This window comes from Struthio camelus, chromosome 30 (assembly GCF_040807025.1).
Source record: "Struthio camelus isolate bStrCam1 chromosome 30, bStrCam1.hap1, whole genome shotgun sequence".
Taxonomy (NCBI): domain Eukaryota; kingdom Metazoa; phylum Chordata; class Aves; order Struthioniformes; family Struthionidae; genus Struthio; species Struthio camelus.
Genome location: NC_090971.1, coordinates 159,719 through 173,034, shown reverse-complemented (window position 1 = coordinate 173,034; position 13,316 = coordinate 159,719). Strand labels below are relative to the sequence as shown.

Sequence of the window (13,316 nt, the reverse complement as noted above, 5' to 3'; positions counted from 1 at the left end):
CTACTGCACACCCACACATCTTCCTGCTAGTTCCATTTTCCTTGAGCTTCTCCACAAGGGTGCAATCTGCAGAGAAAACTAAAATTAGCTTGACAGTTGCAAAAATTAGGATATAAAGAGGATCCTTTTGCGATTGAGCCTTGCTATTTACCGTGGAAGAAAACATCTTCATTTACTTCTTTCACACTTCACATGGACAAGCATTCTGCTACAGCTCTCCTGTGCACACTTAATGCTCCCAGGAGGAAAACAGGCCCTTCTGGGGAACAGTTTCATAGCTTCCTAAACAAGGTGTCAAAGAGGTCTGGGGGAAATGGCCCTCCAGGGTGCTCTTTTTTCCCCGTTGACTAGAGAGGACAAAGTCAGACAAGAGTTTCAGGTGATGAACTTTGGTTGAGCAGGATCCCAGGGCCATTGCTCTCTCTGATCCCACTCACATGAGTGTGACACCCCATTCGGATCCTCCAGGGCTCTCAGCGACTTCCTTGTTGAGGGGCTTCTCAGCTGATGTCCCTGGTGTTGGGGTGGCTTTGGAATGAGCTTCATCTCCCCTTCCTTTGAATGTCTACAAAGCATGCATCTCACTAGAGTTGTTGCTTTCTCTTCGTTGGCTGGAGGGAGCGTCTGGACAACAGACATCCCTATGCTGGCCTGCAGTCCAGATGGCAGGAGTTAAATGAGGTCAATCCACTCTGTAAAACTCTCCTTGTGGTCAGGCCAGGCCCTACACAAGTCCATACAGGGAAGTACTCACTTGCCCAGTGGCTGTGTTTTGGAGGTTGATGCAGAAGGTCTGCTGTGCCTCATGCTATTGACTGACTACCGTCTCTGACTTGCAGGTGGTCACACAGCCTAGCCTTGAGCTGCGGCTGAGCCAAGAAAATCTTCAGGTGCTCCTTCAGCAACACTGCAAAGGCAACTCAGCGCCTCCTTCAACAACACACAGTCAGGCTGTGCTCTGCCCAGGTTGAGATGGATGAGGGCCCATTTCTTCTGGTATGAGCAAACGCTTTCATCCCCTCAGTGGCCTGTTCCCAGGCTTTTGGGTCCTGGTTTCAGTATACCAAGGAGCATGGGCCTTTCCTTCCCCTTGTGCGTGAGTTGTCCTGAGGAATGTGAAAGGCAGGTGCAGCTGTAGCAGCGTGAATGTGCCTCACCTTGATAGGCAGTGCCTTTGGGTGGCTGAAGCGAGGCGCTTCACCTGGTCCCTCTAGTGGTTACTTGGAAGATGTGTGTGTCTCCCTGCTGCCTGCACCCTTTGGGTCCTTCGCAACTTTCGACTTAACTATGGGAACAGATACTGTTGACCTCATCCCTCTTCACCAAGGGAATAGCCCCATTACAGTCATCTTGCCTGAACTGCTGCAGAGACGTGGACTCCCCTTTCCAGTGCTGTCATAGTGGGCAAAACTGTGACTTGGCCAACCACTGGAAAGGTTTGAATGGAAATCAACTGCTCTCCCACAGTGGAAGGGATTCAGTCAGTGGACTTGTCTAGTACTTGGGAGCTGTGGATAGAGTGTGGATAGGAATCCACCTGGATCACTGCAAGGTCCTGTGCAGGTCAGATAAAAGTCACTAAGTTTTAGATGCCTAATAGGAGCGTGAGTCTATGGTTATTGTTTAAGTTCTCTTCATAAGCAACAAAGAGAAATAAGTACCTCCTCAGAGCACCTTGTCTGCTTGTTTAGCAGAGGGTGAATTGCTCTCCAAGTGCTTTTTTCTGTCCAGTGGCCACCAAGGGACAAGCTCAGAGGCAGGATGGAGATTCATGGGTACCTGAGGGCAACCTAAGTGTCCACTGCTGATAAATGCATTAGGTCAAGATAAGGTTTGTATATGCAGGGCTGGAAAATGATGACCTGAAAAACTGTTTTGACCTTGCAGCCACTGTGAGTCCTCTGGGCCTCCTTTTCCAATGAGCCTTCTATTTTCCCTCCCCATCCAGACAGCAGCAGAGATACGAAATAATCCCAGTCTATAGTCAACTCTTAGCAGTGGAAGGATCACACATTTGATCTGCTCCTCTGTTGTCGGCAGGATGCAGCTGATAAATCTTGAAATCTCCTTACCCTCTCCAGCTTTCTGCTATTTGAAATGTATACTCACAGTGAGTGGGAATATGAACCTTGTTTTCTTAAAGAGACATTGCCAGGGAGGTGAGGATGCTCTGGTTACTACTGAGCTACAATGTTTCTTAAAGCATTTTGTAGAGGAAACACAGATATTCCTGAGGGTGGAGAAGGAGACTGAGCAAGATGTTTTACCATAGATAAAAACAGTCTCCTCTGAGAAGACAACCCAATCACTGATATATTTTTCCTTTAACATTAGCACCAGGATGAACAGAGACTGACCAGAAAGCTACTATATACAGTGAATGAAAAACAACTCCTTGGAGTGGAACCTGAAATGTTTAGGTAGGCTGCTCAGCACAGGTATTCCTTGTTTGCAAGGTATTCCATCGCCACCAGTGGAGAAGAGTGAAACATTTTTGTTTTGATTTGTTATAAGCTAGGAGTCTGATTCGTAGGGCACGTAGGAACTCTTGAAGGAAAGTTGCTAGTGCTTGCCTTTAGGCAGAAGCACAGAAGAGATCATTTTCAGAGTGCATCTACTGCAGTGTAAGTTGGCTGCCAGCAGAGAAAGCAAGTCCCGCTTGTCCTCCTTCCCCAGCTGCACGTTCCTGCCACTCTGCGTGTGTCAGATCTAGTGATTGTGCAGTTGCAGGAGGGGTTAGATAAACGAGCTGATCCGACAGAAAACTACGCTGCCTGAAAAGTGACTCACCCTCCGTTGGCGTGGCCGATTTCCCTGTGGTGGCACATGGCAGGGCCATTTGGTGGCAGCCTGAAGTTACTTCTCATTACTCGGTGCATGAAATCACAACCTAAGGATGGGGGTTTGTCCAGTTGTAGCTGTGGGCTGTAGTGGGGAGGGGTGGTCATGCTTCTGGTCACACAGTTCTGCCCCCTTAACTATGGGAACAGACACCACTGGCTTCATCCCTCTTTACCAAGGGAATAGCCCTGTTACAGCCATCTTGCTTGAATTACAGCAGAGACATTTCTATGGAGGATGACTGGAAGATGCATACAGGGTCTAGGTCCAGCTAGGCTGTTGTTTAGGCATGCCTTGGCCTTTGTATTTGTGTCCTGGGGTCCCCAAGAGAAGAAGCCTTCCCTGGTCAGAGGCAAGGTGCAATACAGAGGGATGTAGTGACCCCGCGTAATGTGAATCTGTGGTCAACTGAACTCTACTGCGCTTGGGATGGTGTCGTGCACTGAACACAAACAAAAGAGCTGAAGCAAATGTGTGCAGGGCAGAGGAGGTATTGAACAAATGTCATCACTTTGTTTGCTGTCCATCTTCAGGTCCTATGGGCACCCAGCCTCCTGTGGGAGAGGGATTTACTCTTTGATCTGGCTGATTTCTGAGTCTACTGCTGGGGTGAGCACTAGATAGGTCAAGGCAGCAACTTGCATGCAAAGATGTGCCTATGAAGGCCAAGCATCCACTGCATAGCCCTTACATGTCAAACCAGCTGACTCTCAACTTTACAGCCAGAAGCAGTAGCCGACACTCTGACTAAGTTTGATGTTTCATGGGGAAAACTCTTACATTGCTTCTGCCCTCCTCCTAGCGAGCAGATTAACATCCCACAGTAAACATTAATCATGCAGTTAAAAGAAACCCAGTCCTCAGTTTTCATTTTCACGTATGATTAACATCTGCAGCCTCATAAAATTATCTTTGTGGTTGGGAATGTAAGCACGTGCCCATTTCTCAATAGGGATACCCCATCAGACCTATGGGAAACTCAAGATAGTGCTTCTAGTAAGGAATTAGAGAAGCAGAAGAGCCTGCTTTCTCTTTATGGCTAAAAGCATGTGCAAGAATGTTTGCGTTATGTAGTGCAGCCACAGCCACATCCCTTACCCTTCTGGGAGGGGAGGAGGCTCTGACAGCACTGCAATAGCTTCCCTCAATGTTTTCAGCGCTGTAAGAAGCTAAAAGGCTGTGTGGTACTTCCCACACCCTTAAGCATGTGGCTCCTCCCCTTGGCATCCTTCTTCCTCTGTCTCCCCATCCAGCTCCCTATATATTTGAACCCCTGCAGAGCTGCATCTTCTTGCTTGACTTGCTCCTACTAGGCACAATGCAGGCGGGACCATCTCTTTCCGCTTCTCATCAGCTGCTGAGACCCAGCCCGACCTCCAGCACAGGTAAGAAATCTCTCCCTTGACTGCAACCTGCTCTCAAGAGGAGAAGGCTTGGGACTGATCAGTGACTTGCTGTCTACTGGCTGTGGGCTCTGCTCTGGAGTCCTCATAAACGCTTCCTGAGCTGGGTCTTGTGATTGTGTTACTGTGACACCTAGACTGCATAAAATTAAAAAAAAAAAAAAAAAGTGGGGCTGAACGTGCTATTTTCTCTAGCCAGAAAAGGGTTTCTTTTCTCAAGCTACTAAAAGTGCCAGGAAGTGTTTAGGTAGCCTGAATATTAAAAGCGTTCTGAGCTATTCTCTCATTTATTTATCTAAAACTTGTACTCATTGTACAAGCTGTACTTGTTATACTCAAAGGTACCATGGCAGGGAGTCTTTGGTGTAGTTTCATTTTGATGGGTTTTTTTTTTTTTGCAGGAGTCATTTAAGGGGAAAGGAGAAGAAAGCTGGAGGGATGGTTTCTCAGTGCTTCAGGTGGTACATTTCCTTGAAGGAACCCACACCCACTGGTGTCTTGTGCCTTTCACAGAACATACTGTCCTCAAACACTGTGGGAGAAAAACCTTAAAAAAAAAAGTCATACAGTTTAACTGGGAGTTTTACTCCCTTCCCTCAGGCCTGCCATCAAAAATGGGGGAAAGTTACCCTTTTGGTGGTGGGGGTTGTTTTTTTAAGAAGCTCTCCCTTTCTTCTGTATTAAGGACGGTTTTCTCAGCAGCTGTAAAGTCCTTTGGAGAATGAGCCAGGCAGGGCTCAAAGCACCCCAGAGACACCCACAGCAGCATGATGGGGGTTCAAGAGCTTAAGGGACCCCCAGGACAGTATTAGGGGCTGGCAAGGAGGCTGAGACCTTGAGCACTGAATTACTTGGGTGGAGTCAGGCCTCTTCTTATGGGTTTTCTATGGGAAAGCTTTGCATTAATGTCCCCAAACCAAAGCACAGCAAAGTGTGGCTGTCCCCAAGACAGTCAGGAGGCGCTACAGAGCAGAGCCCAGGAGCCAGTTCTCTCCCTCCAGGCCCCTCAGTGAGGGGATGCTGTCTCCCCACCACAATGTGAGCACCTCGAAATAGCTGCTTTACATGCTCTCACAACATGGCCCTTGAAGCATGAGGCAGGCATTGCAGGGGTAGGACCCAAATTTCAGCAGATGAAGGTCAGATATCTGCATCTGAGCTCGATTCCTCATCAGTCCTGGTGAAGCCCAGGAAGGACTTGCCTTCTCTGACCATCGTTTGCTTTGCGTCTGTCTGTAGAGGGTTGGTCATGTTATGGATGTGGTGTTGGACAGTGGGGTTGAGCACTCGCTGAGCTAATCCAGAGTTCTCTCCATTTGGGGGTGCTCCCCTTTGGGAAGGGGGCTCCTTTCCACAGACCGGGAGCGTGTGTAGCTCTTACTGCAGCTATTAGGATGTGGGGCTACCACCTGGGCCTGCAGTGTCTCCAGCAAGGCACCCAAGGCCGGTGTTTTCTTTGCAAAATGGGCATTAAAATAACTTGGTGTCATCTAATTTTTGCTTGGTTTTGTTTTTCTCCATGCAGAAAAATGTGGAGCATGTGGTCCGGGCTTTGCCTCCCCTCTGGAAGCTATGAAAGGCAAGTCTGAAATCCAGGGCACCCAGGGAAGAGCCCTGAGCTGTCTGCAATTTAGTCAAAGATTAAAATAATGCATTCAAGAGGGCATTATCAGTTAACTCCACTCTTGAGGGGGGCTCCCTGCAAGTGTTAGGAAAAGGATGGTTTTGCATCTGGCCTGTCCTGGGGCTGAACATCAATTGCATAATGACAGCTTGGTGTCAGAGCAAACCCTTTTAGGTTTCATGATGGCTTGGGACGGGTCACAACCCGCAGCAAACTCACTTGTGGCTTCACTGCGCAAAACCATTGGGATTTTAAGCTTCTCACAGGCAGTGGTACCGTAACAGCCCTTTGACACCACCACTGGGAGCTAAACCCACTTGGATGTCCAGGGAATAGGCAGGGCTGGAGAGGAAGCGGAGACCATCCTAATTTCTCTGAGGTCCCTCAGGAACATAGCATTACACTCTGCTCCTGATGGCTGGAATCACAACATGACAGAGTCTCCTTTTATATAAACCAGCCTCACAGGCTGCTTCCTCAACCATTTGGGCTCTTTGCCTGAAAATACCTCTTGCTGCATTGCCAGAATACTAGTGCTGTAATGTCAAGAGATCAATAACTGCAACATCTCCCGCTACCCATCCCTTAATGAACTTCTCTGGGGTTTAGCAAACATGCCCTTGAAACACTTGCCTCTGGTCTTAGAAAGCTCTGGAGTTTTCTTGGAACTACTCCCAAACTTGCGTGATGAAGCACCTTTAAACGGTCCCCCTGGGGTTGAGGATGATGGGGAAAGGCAGCTTCCCATGCCTGCCTGCACTGCAGAATGGGCAGCCCACTCTTTTTGTGGCCACGTTTTCCCAAGCTCTTTCAGCATGTTCTTTCAGATCGATTCCTTCTTCTCTGGGGACCAGTCTCTTATGACCCGATTAGGTGACTCTTGCTCTGGGAGACTTTGTGCCTGTCCCAGGCAGAAGTTGCCTGGGGCTGAGCCTGCCCTGACATCTCCTTTTGGTCTCCCAGTGGTAGCAATACCATCCATTAGTCAAGGAAGCACCTCACACAGTGCTGCCTCGGTCTCAGCCAGACACATCCCAAGGCTCTTCACTGATGATCTCTGTGTTCCCAGCTGGCTCTGTTTTACGTATTTCACTTCTCAGTGCAGTCCTTCTGGCAGGTCCTTGCTCTGTTTGGAGGGTAGGGACCTAGTTGTGACCATGTCCTTGGGGCGAGCTGCCCTCTGCCAAGCAAAGCCCATTGTATTCCCTCAAAACCTCTTTGCACTTGCCTGCTGAGCTCATCCTGAGACATCCTGGTCCATGGTTCCTGTTCCTGAAATGTCACGAAGCAGGCAAATGACAGTGAACAGCTGAGTCTTTAAAACATCCCTGGGTGTTGGCAGGGCTGGACCACAATTTAAATTAATAGCAAATAGCACAAATTCCACTGACTCTGCTACTCTGACAAATTCCCTCAAGACTTTTGAGGTTCAGCCTCTATCTGGTTGTTTTGTGGCGCTGAGTAACTCTGGCATCCGTAAAGCTCTACCGCGCAGCCAGCTGTGGGATCAGCTTCCCAAGCAGGCGATGACAAGCTCCTCGGTGTCTGTCGAACACCTTAGGAAGGGGTCTGGGATGAGAGCTTTTATAAAGGCATCACGTCGAAAAGCCAGCTAATGGCTTTGCTCTGCTTCAGATCATATCTGAAGGTTCCAGTTCACCTCTCTCCTCCTCAGCACTTTTTAAACCAGATCTTCCCCCCTAGTTCTTGCTTTGGCAGTACTTCATCCCACATACATACACCCACGAGCAAATACCACCTCCCCAATGGCAAGGCAACCGTGGGAGACTGAATGCCCTTGCTGGAGGGCTGGGCAGTGCTTGGAGCAAAGCTATTTTGTAATACAAACTGCTAATCGTCCCTTCTATGGTCACCCAAACGGGAGGAGCGTGTGCAACGCTGCAGTGGCCGCTGTTCAGAGATGAAGGGCTGTGGTCAAGCAGGATCACAAGCAGAGCTCTCCTGCACTGCTGCCTTGTGGTAGATTTGCACCACTCAGTACAACAGTGCTGGAGTTATTGGGACTTTTTGCCTTTGACTTCAGTGCTGGCAAGCCTTTACCTTAGCCCTTCTCATGTATCTTTAAGGCTTCTCCTGGACCTGTGTAGACATGATGGAAGTAAGACATGACATGGTTTCATTTGTGGAACCAATAGGCTGGCATGTCCTCACAGTCACAGGGCAATCCCAAAGCTGTGGCTTTCTTAGAGACTTGGAGGAGATCTGGAGATCCAGGATCCGGAGATCCCTTCCAAGGGCAAGAACATCCTAAACCGAATGAGTCCAAATCCCCATGGGGCAGCCCCCTCCAAAGCAAGCATAGCCCAGTGCCTCTGGCGCAGTGCAGACCTACACATCCAAATGCCTCATGTGTGCCCAAGGGAGCCCACTGGCTCCCCGCAGGGAGATCTGGTCTGGCCAGTGACTCCTGCAAGACTTTTTTTTTCCTGCTGGACTTGGTTTCTGCTGATGTTCAGAGTTTCTATGTTGACAGGTCCCCGGGAGGAGATTGTGTATGTGCCCTGTATCTACAGGAACACCGGGAGGAAGAAACCAGACTTTCTGGCCACTGTGGATGTCAACCCTAAATCTCTGCACTATTGCCAGGTACCGAACCTCTTATCTCATTGCTAAACTAGCCTGGTCAGATGGCAGCACACCAGCAAAGGGAAATATTTCAGTGCTCATCCCTCACGTTCCCCAAAGTTGCTGGCTCAGTCCTGAAGCTGATGCCTGCCTTCCTCTTCCCAAGACTCTGAGCCTTCCTGTGCTTTGGAAATGTATGTAAAATCCCCTTTACAGCCCAAAGAGCCCTTGCGCACCACTGCTTACCTCCATAGGGTCAGGCTTGCCTGAGGCATCCTGATGCTTTGGCAGATGCCCTGAGCCCCCTGGCCAAGCTGCAAGCCAGCACTGTGCAGGAGAAAGCCCAACGTGTTTCTGGTGTAACTAGGACTTGGACTTTGCAGGTGATCCACCGCCTGCCCATGCCCAACGTGGGCGATGAGCTGCACCACTCAGGCTGGAATGCCTGTAGCAGCTGTTTCGGTGATGCCACCAAGACACGCAATCGCCTGATCCTTCCCAGTCTCATTTCCTCCCGCATTTACATAGTGGACGTGGGAACCAACCTGCGAGCTCCCAGGCTTTATAAGGTACCTTGGAGGTGGCACCAATGTGTGTTAATGGCTAGAGGATGGGGATTGTGGCTTCCCGCTGGGGTAATGGCTTGAAGAGGCTTTGGGGTACACCTAAGAGCTTGGCAGCATGCTGACATCTAAATGGCAGTACGTGAAGACTGGGGAAGGTGGTTGCTCTCCTGCTGATGTGCAAATGATTGAGTTCTCCATCGAATTCCTGGGGATAGCCCAGGCTGTGACAGTGCGTGTGAACTTTCCTGCAGGTCATCAACTCCGAGGATGTGTTCTGGAAGTGTGACCTGGGTTACCCGCACACATCCCACTGCCTGGGCAGCGGGGAGATCATGATCAGCACCCTGGGGGACCCAGCAGGCCGCGGAAAAGGTACCCTTCTTCCTACAATCCCGCAGAAGAGGATGCCGAGGCAGGAAAAACACCTGCACCCAGTGGCTGTCCTGGAGACCTCATGCAGGACTCCTTCTCCTGTTTTTCAGACTGCTCTGAAATGAGTCAATCTGTTTGTCTTACAGCACTTAAACTGTTAGTCCGCATGATTTCCTCACTGCCAAAAATGTTTTTGTTTTTGCATCAGGTGGTTTTATTCTGCTGGATGGAGAGACCTTTGAGATCAAGGGGAAGTGGGAGAAAGGAGACAAGACACCCCCGATGGGTTATGACTTCTGGTACCAGCCACGCCATAATGTCCTGATAAGCACTGAATGGGGAGTCCCAAAATACCTGGGATATGGGTTTGACCCAAATGATCTGAAGAAAGGTGAGAAAATATTTGTTTAAATACTCCAAGAGACAGATGCTGAGCAGGACTTCAGTAAGGCCAAACTTCAATCCACGGCCTTTTCTGTTGCTAGTGAAAGCTGAAAAACTAAAGGGTATAGATAAAATTGTCCAAGACTGTTTGCAAAACCAATTTCACGCTAGTTCCTAGAGATCACATAGATTTAAAAAAGAGAAGCCCAGCCCATTTACCATGAATATTTCAGTTGCAAACTCCAGTTCAACTCAAGACAGCCCATAAATGCTGCCATCGAGTTGCACTTGGTGTTGAATTTTGGCTGTAGTGATGAAGAATGGAGCCCCATCAAAGCCCAGCTCACCCCCAAAGTTATACTGCCTTTCCCAGCCCAAAAGTAACTGACTGTGCCAAGATGACAACTCTGCAGATGGCCTGGCCCTGTCCCCCGCTTGAGACCCTTCACCTTGCAGATCCCCTCTGACCCCACTCTGTCTTCCTCCCTTGCAGGGCGCTATGGCTGCCGCCTCAATGTGTGGGATTGGACCACCCACACCTACATCCAGGCCATCGACGTGGGGGAGGATGCAGCGCCCCTGGAGATCCGCTTTCTCCACAACCCTGATGCGGCTGAGGGCTTTGTGGGCTGTACCATCAGCAGTGCCATCCATCGCTTCTACAAGACCGAGGTACATGCTGTACATGCTCCCACAGGGAGACAATGGAGTTGGTTGAAAAAATCAAAAAGATGAAAAGGCAGGTCCACGCGGCAGTGGCTCCCGGTTACATGAGCCACACACCTCTGCAGAGCACCATATGTCCCACATTAACGTCTTCCATAGCCCTGCTCCTGTGCATACAGCCTCTCCGTCCCTTACAACAACCCATTGGCAGGTTGTTGTAAATGCACACAACCTTCAAAACTTTAGCTGGCTTGGGATAATCTCACCAGAGAACTTGTTCTGGTTGGCAGTGATTCATGCTGCAATGATTTCCTTGGAAAGAGATTTATATATACCTTTGTAGTGGGTTTATAACAGCTTAAGCAGTGTTGAGCCACTATTCTTCTAAAAGTCTGTTGTGTGTAATGACAAATCGTGTAGGCAGAGAAAATACCTTTCACCATACCAGCTAGGCTAGCTGGAAAATCAAGTTTTCAGCCTCCAAAGCCCTTTGTCAGGTCCTGGAGCCTCTGTTCCTGATGGCTCTTAAGAGATTAGGATTTCTGCAGCCAGCAAAGCAGCTGAGCTACAGCCCTGGTCACAAGCGGTGCTGACCATGGGGCAAGCAGCGTCTGCGCTGAGCATCGCGCCTCGTCCGGCCTTCATCCCCTGCACTGAGCTCTGTCTCATGCCTTCTGCAGCAAGGAGACTGGGCAGCAGAGAAGGTGATCCAGGTCCCCAGCAAGAAGGTGGAGGGGTGGCTTCTCCCAGACATGCCAGGTGCGGTGAGATGCGGTCCCTACCATTGCGGGCTTCATTTGCTGCCAGCTTGTTTTGTGACTCTGCCATGCCCTCCCGCAGGCTTCATCACGGACATCCTCATCTCACTGGATGACAAGTTCCTGTATTTCAGCAACTGGCTGCATGGGGACATCCGCCAGTATGACATCTCTGACACCTGCAAGCCTCGGCTGGTGGGACAGGTAGGCCAGCATCAGGCTGTCTCCTATTGCTTTTCCTCTTGCAGGAGGGTGTGATGAGCCCCGCTCCAATCTTCTGGCTGTCCTTTTGGCTGCCCAAACCTTGGCTCTGCTTCCAGGTCTTTGTGGGAGGCAGCATCAGTAAAGGTGGGCCAGTGACTGTGCATGAAGATGAAGAGCTGCAGAGCCAGCCGGAGCCATTTCTGATCAAGGTGAGTTGAGTTGCCCCTCCTCCAACAGCATGTTGCCATCCATGCCCTCCGCTCAATCCTGTCTCCCCTCCGATACATGAGCACCAACTCCGAGCCAGCACGTTGGGTGGTGACAATGCACAACGAAGACACCCTGCTGGGGTTTCTGCTGTGCCAGGTCCCCCAGGAAGACCATGCAGGCAGGTAATTGCGTGCTGGCAGCACATCTCATTCTCTATGTACTTCCAGGGCAAGAAGGTGGCTGGAGGACCTCAGATGATCCAGCTCAGCTTGGATGGGAAGAGGCTGTATGTCACGACATCCCTCTACAGCGCCTGGGACAAGCAGTTCTACCCCGACCTTGTCAGGTAGGAGACAGCGTGGGGAGCCGATATTTGGACGCTCATTAGATACAACCATGAGCGTTGACTGCCCAGGGCTAGTGGACATCTGACTTCAGACACCAGCATTTGGGCCACCCACTCTACACAGCTCGTCCCAAATCTGGGCTGAGATGTGGCAAGAGGAGCCATGCGGCCCTGATGGACCCAATTCCCCCCTCCATATGCGCTCTCTCGTCCCCACACAGGGAGGGCTCTGTCATGCTGCAGCTAGATGTGGACACGGAGCAGGGTGGCCTGGCCATCAACAAGAACTTCCTGGTGGATTTTGGGAAGGAGCCCGAGGGACCCTGCCTTGCTCACGAAATCCGCTACCCCGGCGGGGACTGCACCTCCGACATCTGGGTATGAGCACCCCAAGGACCGTGCAGGAAGGGGTGCCGGAGCCCTTAGAGCAGCAGCGTCCCGTGTCTCAAAAAATCTGAGAATTTGCATAGGCGCCAGGCAGTGACTTCAGGTTTCAAAATAAAACAGCCAAGCTGTCCTCTGCACTCATAGTTCACCTCATCTCTAGTTTCACTCGGTCCTATGTATTCAGGAGTCACAAAGCAACTGCGTGGGAAAATCAGAGCCGCTAAAATGACCTCAAAGGAAAAAAACATGGGGGGATGGGGAAGGGCAGCGGGAAAGAGGCCAGAGAGAGGGCTGGTGGGCATGGAGATGCTTTCCTCTGGCTGCCAGTTTTCCTCAGGCCATTGCAAGAGGCCAGTGACCACAGAGCAGGAGCCAAGAGAATGGGGAGCTGGAAACGCCACCAACCCTGGTCTCTGGCTTTTGGGGTGCCAGCAAGGGAGAGGCAGTGGCCGTTCCCATAGAGCCCGGTAGCGCGTGGCTGGAGGGGCCACGGCAAGAAATGGCCTCCCCAGCTCCTTCCCCAAGGCTGCGTGCCTCACCCACGTACACTGTTTATGCACACACACACGCTGCGTGCATGCTGCATGCACACAAGGCACACGCATACACAGGCACTGCAGGCCCACTCCACATGTTGCATACTACATGCACACACTGCTCGTGCAAGCACTGTGCATATACACTGCACACACATGCACACACGACACTGCATGCACATGTGCACATAGCACCCACACATTGTGTGCACACACTCTGCACACAAATACACTGCATGCAGATGCACGTGCACACACATACTGGGTGCACACACACAACTCCCTGCACACAACCACCTTGTGACCCATGCGCACACATACTACTGGCATGCGCGCACATTGCACACAGTCTACGCACACACGCCTACACTGCGCACTCACTGCACGCACACTGCACGCACACTGCACGCGCACACAGCCGTTTACACTTGCG

The 13,316-nt window shown here is 50.6% G+C and overlaps 1 protein-coding gene across 1 annotated transcript; it reads left to right on the top strand.

Annotated features, from left to right (window-relative positions):
* Nucleotides 1-4,061: 4,061 nt before the first annotated feature.
* On the top strand, nucleotides 4,062-12,481 carry LOC104139496 (methanethiol oxidase). The gene is made up of 12 exons (XM_009667662.2): nucleotides 4,062-4,226; nucleotides 5,770-5,823; nucleotides 8,363-8,475; nucleotides 8,838-9,023; nucleotides 9,272-9,392; nucleotides 9,601-9,783; nucleotides 10,270-10,448; nucleotides 11,123-11,201; nucleotides 11,283-11,404; nucleotides 11,521-11,613; nucleotides 11,842-11,960; nucleotides 12,182-12,481. The coding sequence occupies exons 1-12, from the start codon at nucleotides 4,160-4,162 to the stop codon at nucleotides 12,342-12,344; spliced, it is 1,479 nt and encodes a 492-aa protein (XP_009665957.2). The 5' UTR covers nucleotides 4,062-4,159; the 3' UTR covers nucleotides 12,345-12,481.
* Nucleotides 12,482-13,316: the final 835 nt, after the last annotated feature.

Bases quoted from the DNA above. Each gene is read 5' to 3' on its own strand.
- LOC104139496 (XM_009667662.2), top strand. From the start codon at position 4,160: ATGCAGGCGGGACCATCTCTTTCCGCTTCTCATCAGCTGCTGAGACCC. The intron at 8,476-8,837 runs GTACCGAACCTC...TGGACTTTGCAG, and splicing joins AATCTCTGCACTATTGCCAG to GTGATCCACCGCCTGCCCAT. The intron at 11,614-11,841 runs GTGAGTTGAGTT...ATGTACTTCCAG, and splicing joins CGGAGCCATTTCTGATCAAG to GGCAAGAAGGTGGCTGGAGG.